The sequence below is a fragment of the Elephantulus edwardii genome, unplaced genomic scaffold (assembly GCF_000299155.1).
Source record: "Elephantulus edwardii isolate Elephantulus edwardi_28Jun2011 unplaced genomic scaffold, EleEdw1.0 scaffold00118, whole genome shotgun sequence".
NCBI classification, from domain to species: domain Eukaryota; kingdom Metazoa; phylum Chordata; class Mammalia; order Macroscelidea; family Macroscelididae; genus Elephantulus; species Elephantulus edwardii.
The window spans coordinates 2,519,761-2,530,268 of NW_006399868.1; the positions used below are offsets into that span (position 1 = coordinate 2,519,761).

General features: G+C 39.1%; 1 protein-coding gene across 1 annotated transcript in view; it reads right to left on the bottom strand.

Moving 5' to 3' along the window:
* LOC102854309 (GPI ethanolamine phosphate transferase 1-like) overlaps nt 1-10,508 on the bottom strand; it is a 60,387-nt gene that overhangs the window by 27,465 nt on the left and 22,414 nt on the right. The window contains exons 10-15 of the mRNA XM_006892754.1: nt 8,417-8,476; nt 6,491-6,583; nt 5,773-5,828; nt 4,217-4,295; nt 2,237-2,419; nt 1,153-1,292 (exon numbers count right to left, since the gene is read on the bottom strand). Coding sequence (XP_006892816.1) covers nt 1,153-1,292; nt 2,237-2,419; nt 4,217-4,295; nt 5,773-5,828; nt 6,491-6,583; nt 8,417-8,476 — 611 coding nt within the window. The remainder of the gene's footprint in view (nt 1-1,152; nt 1,293-2,236; nt 2,420-4,216; nt 4,296-5,772; nt 5,829-6,490; nt 6,584-8,416; nt 8,477-10,508) is intronic.

Below are 10,508 nucleotides of genomic sequence, written 5' to 3' on the forward strand. Positions count from 1 at the left end.
TGTCAGAAACCTCTTCAACATGCTAAAGAGCAATGAAGTCAGTCTAGAAGCTAAGGTACACCTGATCCAAGCCATGGTCTTCACAAATACTTGTTATGCACCAGAGAGCTGGACAATGACTAAGGATGGTAAAAGAACTGATGCCTTTGAGTTGTGGCGCTGGAGAAGAATATTGAACATACCATGGACTGTCAAGAACACAAACTGTCTTAGAGAGGGTGAAATTCAGTTTTTCCTTGAAGGCAAGGATTTTGAAGCTCCATCTCACATCTGGGCATGTGGCCAGCAAGGACCAGTCCTCAGAGAAGGACATCATGCTTAAGAGGGTGGAAGGACAGCACAGAAGAGGAAGGCCCTGGATGAGATGGACTGACAGTAACTGGAGCCATGGGGGTAGGTGTGTCAGAGTCAGTGAGACTGGCTCAGGACAGGGCAGGATTCAGAGCTGCTGTACACAGGGTCACTATGAGTCGGAAGGTGACTCACTGGCACATAACAACAACAATAACAACAACAGTTTCTCTTGTGATTTCTTGTTTGATCCACTAGTTATTTAGAATTTGTCATTTGATTTGGGAAGGGGAAAATCTTAGTTCTAACTCTTCTACGATTTAAACTACCTTTCCCAACTTTGTTGTGTGTCCCACAGAGTCAGAACTGTCTCAGAGCTGACCCTCCAGTGAGTTTTCAGACGCAGTAAACTGCACAGCAGGGGACTGTCCGTTCTTCTCCCACAGAGCAACTTCTGGATCTGAACCACGTAGCTTTTCCTTACTACTAAGGCACCAGAGGGTGACGATGATCTACGGATTGTACTCAAAGCCACAAGCTCCTCCTCAGGAAGAGACGGGCAATTTCATCCCATGTGATTTGCAGCCTCTCCAAGCCCACAGGAGGGTCAGCTATGGGTCGTTCTGATTCAAGAGCAATTAGAGACCGAGTGATTCAAACAGGAAAATAGAAAACAAAATAGAATATTTATGTACCACATTTATACACCGACAAACTAATTACGAGGATTTTATCATTAAAGCGTATAAAGTCTGATGACTATGATGCAGAAAATTAATCTGTTTTAAATACATATTTGTTATAATACAATAATTTAAAAAAAACAACCCACAGCATGAGAAGGCAAGACATGTTCCTTACTCTCTTAGAACCGCATACCATATGGGCACTGGCAACAAGCAATACATGTAGTAGGTCCAGGGACAGGATTGGATCAGGAGGAAAAATGCCATTAAAATGCCAACAGCTACAAAACTACAGGGCGGAACGTAGCTTGGTTTCTGAAAAGCAAACAAAAAATTGAAACAATCCTAAACCCATGTCATCTGACAGATTTTTAAGAGATGTAGTAAAGTAAGGGAAACATCCTATTTCTCCTAGTGACACCACAATGAGACGAGAGATAAGAATTCTGTTATGTTAGCTGGTCACTGATCCCAGCGTGTCTCCACAGCAAACACTGAAGCCATGATGACAGGCTGGGGGGGGAAAGAGTATTTTTGTCATCTGAACGTATCGTTTCAAGAATAACTTCTTAATTACAAAAGGGAAAGTGCATATTACAACAGAATTCTGAATTTAATTGTCTGTGGTGATAGAAGTTAGCATCACAAATGGTAGGATGAAATGACAACCTGACACAATCCCATAGCAATATTTATAAAAGTAACAGGCACTTTCTAGGTTTGTTTATTTCCTTCTTTTAGAAGAAAAGAAGTAAAAAAGGAAAAGTTTCAAAAGTAGAATTAGAAGTGAGTTTTATTCCCTCCTGATTATTAAATTTTAACTTCATTAAAGTTAAATGCATTTTTTAGTATATGTGCTGCCAAAGCGAGCCCAAAAGTTAAATGTATTTTTTTAATTAGTTAAATGTATTGTGCTAATTTTCAAAGTGGCTATATATAGAATATTTACATTCTGTTAAATAGTGTAAGAGAAAACCCAAATCAATACCACAGAAAAATGAAGCTCTGAAGCAATCTCAGAGCCCTATGAAGTTTCAGGGTCAGTATTATTAAAATGTTCTTCTTTTGTCTAGCCAAAGATGGAAAGACAACTGAAGGAAAAAAATTACCTGATGCAGTAAAAGCAAATGAGAGGGAAGACTGAGCTTAATGTTATACCTCGTGAAATCTAAGAACCACTACGGTTTGATTACATCTCTTTCACCACTCCTTATATTTGCATACATTACATGAAGGCTTTTTATATTCTCTGAACCCACCTTAACTTCTTTGCTAACATTTCTTGTAAAGGTTGTATGAGGCTTGATGAGCAGCAAAGACACATATGATGCCCATCCCACAAAACCAATAACCACACTGCTCCTCAGAAAAAACCGGTCATAAGTGTGGTAATAGGACAATCCTTCCAGTGCAAGGCCAATCAGCTCCTTGCAAAGGGAGATCTACGGAGGAAGGAAAGAAAGAGAGTAAATAAAGGACAAAGAAAGAAAGACGGCCAAGTGCCTGATGCCAAAGCATTTGATTAAAGTCACTGTAGGTGATGGATCTCTATTGACTATGGGATTCTTGCAGTGTATAATCAAGAAGGAATGAATAAAGTTAACTTAGTCATGAATGATGACAGGAAACCCACAGTCACTGAGTTGATTCTGATCCATACTCATCCTCTATTGGGTGTCTGCACAGAAGGAGACTGCTCACATATTCCCTCTGAGGAACAACTGGCAGTTTCCAATCAACTGTTGGTAGTTCTTGTTAGTCACCAGTGAGTTGGCCACGACTCATAGCAACTCTATGACCTTCTGTCTCAAGCCTGCCGTAGCCCACACCATCCTCACCGCCTTGGATATGCTTGAGCGCACTCTTATGGCCACTGTGCCCACCCATCTCATTGAAGGTCTTCCTTTCTCTAACCCTCCGCCTTTTCCAGCACGACATCTTTTTTCCAGGGACTAGTCCTTTCTAAGAACAGAGCATGTGAGATGAAGTTACACCAGACTTGCCCCTGAGAAGCCTCTCATTGTACTTCTTCCACGACAAACTTGTTTGTGCCTTTTTTTTACCTCTTCAGGCCATGGCCTTTTCTTTCCTTTTTTTTTAAATTAATTTTAATGAAACTTTACAGAGACTTAGAATTTCCAGTCATTCATTGTTGCACTTTTCTCCCTGCCCATCATTCCCCCCAATTTACTCTTCTCTTTGAAAAGTGAAAGAAAAACTCTTTCATTGTTTTGCAATCCCTCCCCCAAGTCCACTCCACTATGCAGCCTTCACTCTGGATCCTGTCATGACAATAATACCCACACATATACCCCTTTTAAACAGTTCTCTTCCTCATCTGTTTCAACGCAGTATACATCATTCCTCCCCTCCTTCTCTGTCTTCCCTCAACCCTGATGTCAGTCCCATTTTACCACAGTGGCCCTATGCAATATTTGACCTCTTGTGACTGTGATATTTCACTCAGCATAATGTCCTCCAGGGTCATCCATTTTCCACAAAATTTCATGAGTTTCTTGTTTTTCAATGCTGCATAGTATTCCATTGTGTGAATATACCAGCGCTTCTCTATCCATTCGTTTGTTGACGGGAGACTTGTTTTGTTCTTTCGGCAGCCATGAGATATTCAGCACTCTTCTGCAACAGCACGATGTAAAGGCATTGATTCTTCTCCTGATGTTTGTATTCACTGCCCAACTTTCAGTTGCATAGGAAGCAATCAAAATGCTATGGTTTGAATCAGGAACTGCTTAGTCTTTAAACTCTCATCTTGTTCTTTAGCCCTTTGGAGAGACTCTAGACAGCAGATTTTCCCAGTGCAACATGGCTTTTGATTTCTTGAATGCTATTACCATGGGTGTTGATTATGGAGCCAAGCAAAACCCAAAGGCACATGGTTCAAATACACCAGCTGCTTCTTGGGGAAAAAGACAAGCAGTCTCCTTCCATGTGATTTATTTCCTCTGAAAACTCATGAAAGGATTAGCTAATGAGTTGGTTCAGACTCAACATTACAAAACAACAATATGAATTGAAAGCAACTCAATGGCATAAATGGGTTTTGGTTGGCTTGTTTTTTATAGTATGTAGTACTTGGCTACTTTCTGTCAAGGAATCCAGGCCTTTCTTGGGGGTTCAGAAAGCTGCCTGACCTCCCCTCGTGGCTTGTCACCTGCATGCCTCACCTTTCCACACCTGGAACACAGTAGCAAGGTGCACACACAAACTGTTCTACTTACTGCTTCTTCATGCCTCCCCTGCCGCATGTAAGTACGTGCTCTCCTTAAACTTTTGAGCTGTTTAGAACTAGAAAGCAACCTACAAATGAAAATGCATATACTTAAAATGTTTATTATAATTACAAATTTTAATTGAAAAAGAAAGGCTAATTAAAATCAAAATAAGCAAGCAAGCCTTTGGCCCAATTGTAATGTTATGGATTACATGAACACTTCCAAAGAATAGCTTTAATTTGATTTGTTTGTTTTAAAAAATAAAATCCAGGAGCATTTATTAAATTATGTACAGAGTCTTAAGATACATGTTTTGTTTTGGGGTTTTTGTTTTAATTTGGTTTTAATGACACAAAGTTTGAAAATATGTTGTCTGTGGATCCAAACAAGGTGAGATCACTGACAATTTCAGTACTTTCTCCATCTCACGTGATATCACATTCCTTACATAGGCCCAGGGGTGAGACGATTACCCAGCTTTCTCCTGTGGAGAAACTGGTGGATTTGGACTGGTTGCCTTTGGGTTGGCAGCACAACTCTTTACCCATTAGATTTTCATTACATGTAGGCAAATATTTATGTATGAAACACAGTCTTAAGCGTATATAAGAATTGCCTGTGGATCTTGTTAAACTGTAGATGCTGATCCACTAGATCTGGGGTGGAAATACAAGTTCGCAGGAAGGAATTGAACTGTAATAAGCCAGTTGACAGCACAGGTCTTAAGTATTTGTCAGAATACTTCTATTACCTTTCTTCTTTTAAATCGTATTTTTTTCAAATGTACATTTTTTTTTAAATTTTATTATTTTTGTGTGAGTGTACCGTCAAATCAGATCTGACTGGTACAGGAGGAGATTGTCCCTCCTTCCTCGGCAGAGCATCTGGTGGATTCGAACCGTGCGCCTCTGGGATTGTAGTTGCAGCTCCTTGCCACTAGGCCACCAGAGCTCCTCCTTTTAAATGGTATTAAAATAGGAAATGACGTTTAGGAATGCCTATACCAAATTACTCCATCATACCTTTTTATAAATCTAGTATTATAGACCAGTGGTATTATTATGTCATAATTGCACTTCTAACACATCGCCCTTTAGTCTTTTCATTGTGTTTTTCAGAGTATTACATCCTCTGTCACGAAGACTAGGGTCACCATTTCTGTATTTTCACTGAGCATGTTTAACTTTCATTGAATTTAGAAGTTTTCATTTCCTACTCATAACAGCACTCAAATGGTAACAGCCTGGGATTCAAATCCTGAGAATCAAGACATATAAAATGAAACAAGTGTACTATTGCTTCACATCCTATGCCAACAGTCAGCTCTACGGGATCCACTTCAATGTTTTCAAGTTTCCTCTTAATTCCTCTCTCTCCCCACCCAGCTATTCAAAGGTTTCCAGCATTTGACACATAATTTACCAAAATTAATTTTAATTTGGAACTGTCACTAACGTGTACACAAGAAGACAAAAGTTTCTGAGTAAACTAATTTTTTTAGCATAGAGCTCAATAAGAAATTCCTTCTGCAAGGTAAATATTGAAAGATGTAAGAGACTTACTTAAATGGTGTAAATAAAAACGATAAAGTCACTTCTTTTTTCCGTGTCATTTTCACCTGGGAATCAAGTATGAAAGCATATTCTTACACTAAAAATAAAAATATTAATTTCTTCTTAAATTATAAACATCCACTAAAATGTTCCTCTGGAGATGGTTAAGTATATTGAAAATAAGTTTACTCTTTTGTTACTATATTATTTCACAAATAGTCAAAGAACAAATTTAGCTTTAACTTGTTATCAGCAAAAACTGAGATTTAAACGTATCAAGCCTTCAAAATAATATATTGTAATGTCACTAAATTGTACTACCTGTAACACTGAGAAAACAAAATAAATGAAAGAGCATTGCTACAGTAAAGGATAAGAGTTTTCCATGAAAGGTCTGTCACTTTAAGTATTCAATATGCAGCCAAGGACTTAGAAGAAACAGCAGATTCCCCAATTCTCCTTCTATGGGGCAAGTCTCCATCTCATACAGATACCTATCAACAATTAGGAGTATTTCTGAAAGCATAATTACTCAGAAATTGACTTGGGAACCTCAGATTTTATATATATACACACGCACACACGTACACACACACACACACACAAAGGGAAAGATAATTTGTCATAAAAAGCCATTTCTTAAAACACAAACATATTCCAACTTTATATACTTGATTTTAAAATTGTAGTGTCACATATGTTGTGCGTGAGACTTTGTTTGTTCTACCTTGAACTGTTGGAGAATCTGGACCGCATTTGTAAACATGCTCCGGGCTTTGAAGAGACTGGTCGTATTAAGGTAATCCACAGGAAGGGTACCCTGCAAATAATAAACAGGGCCTTAATTTTTTTATTTAAAAAACCTAATCTGTTCATAGAAAACAGCATAGACCCGGGAAAAGAGCAGCAAAAATGAGAAATATTAAAAAAAATAAATTAACTACTAGAATAGTTGACAGGAAATATCTTTCCAAACCATAACTAATAAATGGTCAATTATTATTCTTAAAAATTAAATTTCTTTCACTGCTGTTAAATTGGAATAGACTCACAGCTAGCTAACACTCCACTGGGTTTCTGAAACTGGAAAACACAGAGGAGGCAGTTGCCCATCTTTGTCTCTCAGAGCTGCTAATGAGTTTGAAGCACAGAGAGGTAAAGTCTTTGGGTTAGTGAGGCAACTGCCTAAGGACTAGGCCACCAGAGCTCCCTAAACGAAATGTAGTACAGTAAATAAAAAGTAAAAAAAAAATAATAATAACTTAGTTCAACAAAGATTAGCAATTTTTAAATGATTATGGTGAGCACTGAACTGAGTGCTTTACACATATTGTGTCACTTATTTTTTTGAAACTTCACAACCATTTTTTTCACTGATGATTACAAAACCCGAAAATTTACTTCAGAAGCCATACAAATAAATCTAGCATCTGAACGGGTCTGAAGCCAGAACACAAATCTTAGTGTCAACTCAATTTTTAAGTATCTTTTTGTCCAATTCTTTAAAGAGAAATTGTCATTCCTTCTCAAACTTTCCCACAAAAAAAAAAAATGAAAGAAGAGGGAATACTTCCTAACTTCAATCAATGAAGCCAACATTATCTATGAAGCAGGACGGCTCTTTAATGAGGAATTCTACCTTCTACTGATAAAAAAATCTCCAAACCCAAAACCAAACTCATTGCTGTGGAGTCAGAACTGACTCAACAGACCCTCAACTCGGTCTCTGAGGTGTGAACTCACTGAAGAAGATTGTCCAGCTTCTCCTGAGGTGCCACTGTTGGATTTGAACCAATAGAAAGGTGTGGCTGTTGGGTTGGAAGCAATGTTCCCTACAGACTAGGAATAACAAAGAGTAGGCCACCCAAAGGACTACAGTCCAAAGTCTGACTCTAGGGAACCAAGCTGGAAAACCAGTAGGAGTTGTGGACCTGCTCTCTCCAGCGCAGCATCCTATATTTGGGTTCCTCCTTCAGAACCTGCAGGGTTCTTCTGGCTCCTGCTCATTCTGCAAGGCTTCTTCTCAACCTGGAGTCAGCAAGCTTTTGCTAAATTCCCTTTAAGGGGACCAAGTCTCTGCTGCTTGTAATGGTGCTACATGCCAGGCTACGTGTAAAGGTTGGCAGCTCAAATTCAGCTGTTCTGAGAGGAAGAAATGGACAGACTCTTTTCACAAAGATTTACAGCCTCAGCAACCTGACAGAGTCATGGTGAGGCAGAAACAACCCCAAGGCAATAGTTTTAAGGCTTTTTAATTTATAGTTAGAAAATAAACATATAAATCTATATCCTATTTTAGAAAATAAAACATTTTCAAGGAATATAGTAGGCTATACCACAAGTATTGCATGTATCTATTTAGAAAAGACTGTACAGGAAAATGCAGTGGTATACACACAGGGAGCCCTGGTGGCCTAGTGGATGGAGTTGCACTGACAACCCAGAGGAAGGCAATTCAAACCCACCAGCTGCTCCTCAGGAGAAGATGGGCAGTCTCCTCCTGTGTGATTTACAGCCTCTGAACGTCCACTAAGGGATCAGCTCGGAGTCGATTCGGAGTTGACAGCAACAACTAGACAGAAACAAATACCTAACCAAGTGTAACTTTATTGGGTAGTAGTATTATGTGTGGCAATAAAACATTATTCCTTACCACTGAATTAAGAGGAAAGGGAACTCCAATAAGGGAAGCCATCAATGGTGCAACGTCAATCTACAAATAGAAAAAGTTCAAGTGTAAGAAGTCCAGAGCTTGGTAAGGCAGTGAAAATAACTGCTCTTTATTTAGCAAGTATCTTGTTAGCAACATTTCTCATTGACAACAATAATACGCACATTCTTCACTGACTTCTTTGCATATTAACAAAACGTAGTGATGACACATCTAGTGATAACAAACACTGAGGAGTGAGGGAAAAGCAACACTGGCTGTCACGGCCAAGGTGCCAGCTCGTCTAGGCCCTGATTCCCAGAGCTTTGCCAGTTATGTAGTTTCACAGTCATCCTTCATTCCATCACCTGACATGGCTAGCCTTTGTTAAAAAAATGCCAATTTTCATAAAACCATGTAATCTGTGGAAGTTAATAAGCTAAGTAAGTTAGGAGGAGGTTAAGTTGATCCAACTAGATTTCGGAACATAATATTGTTATCACCAGTTGAAAAATATCTATTAAATACACAACAGGTGTTTTTTGAAAATATGTTACACAAGAGGTTTATAAACTTAGAAAAAATAGTTTTGAAAGAAATAATCATCCCAAATATAAAAAAGCCACTATCAACACAAAACAAAAGAAAAAATATTACTTATCCTGTTATACATGCAGCTCTTTATCCACTAGGCCCCTAGAGCTCACCATTCCTATACCGCTGCATTTTCCTTCAGTCTTTTCTATATACATAAATACCATACTTGTGGTAGAGAATATGTATCATAATCCAGGGGACACAGGCTCTTGGAGGGGAAAGAGCAATAATACACATCAAACATGACCCCAAAAAAGCACAACCCCAAAAACTTCCCTTTACTTGCCGATCACGGCCAGCATCCAAAAGCAGCAAAAAGCAACACTCCCAGACTGGAGTCTTCCAGGCCTCTGCCGGCAGTCCCCTCCCTACCTCTGCGGGGTTTTAAGCCAACACCTTAGAATAGACTTAAACCCTAGGCAAAGGCTCAGGGACACCCACTCTTGGGGGGAAAGAGCAATAATACACATCAAACATGACCCCAAGAAAGCAGGACCTCCAAAATTTTCCTTTACTTGCCCATCTGGCCGGGAGCTCTGGTGGCCTAGTGGCAAGAAGCTGCCCTGCAAATCCCCAAGGCATGTGGTTCAAGGCCACCAGCTGCTCTGAAGGAGAAAGACTAGCAATCTCCTTCCTTGCGATTAACTGTCTCTGAAAACCTACTGGGGGTCATTTATGGGTTGGTTCCAACTCAACTGTGCACAATAACAACAGCAACAACATCCTATTATATAAGAGTGAGCTCTCATGGTCTAGTGGGTGAGGAGCTGCACTGCCAATCCAAAGCCACACGGTTCAAATCTACCAGCTGCTCCACTGGAGGAAGATGAGAAATAATTCTTGAGCCGTTTACTGTCCCTGAAAAGCCACTGAAGAGTCGACTACTAGATGGTTCTAACTCAATGGTACACACAATATTACAAAAGAACTCATTCACTGTATAAAATGGTTTTCCAATATTATACAAAAAGATTGTAACTAGACTTATATAACAGACTTTAACAGATAAAATGTGTATACTAACTAGACACCAGATAAGAGGTTATTTAGCCAAGAAAGTAATTCTACTTCAAGCACTTCCTTCAAATCTTCAGAAACGTTGTTCAGGCTGTCTGTCTGCTGCACTTCCTTCCACATTACGACTCAGCCCTTCGTAAATTTGCTTTGACCTCTTACCTTTTATTAGACTTCTCTTTCTAAGAGCCAACAACCTCCGTCTTCTCAATTTAATCAACTTTTTCATATTCATTCTTAAAACTGTTTAGACTGTAGTGAGCTCAGAGGTCAGCACATCCATTTTTAAACTCTTCCTTGTAATGCATGAGGTCATAGAGAGTTATTTCATGTGTCAAAGCCTCCATTTTCTTATCAGTTAAAAAAAAACAGTTTCTCTCTTACAAAGGTTTGGCAGACTGTTGTAGAATGAGGCTGGCATTGGGGTGGGGGTAAGACTGAGAAAAACTGGATGAAATATGTTTACGGCATTGAAGTCTATGGG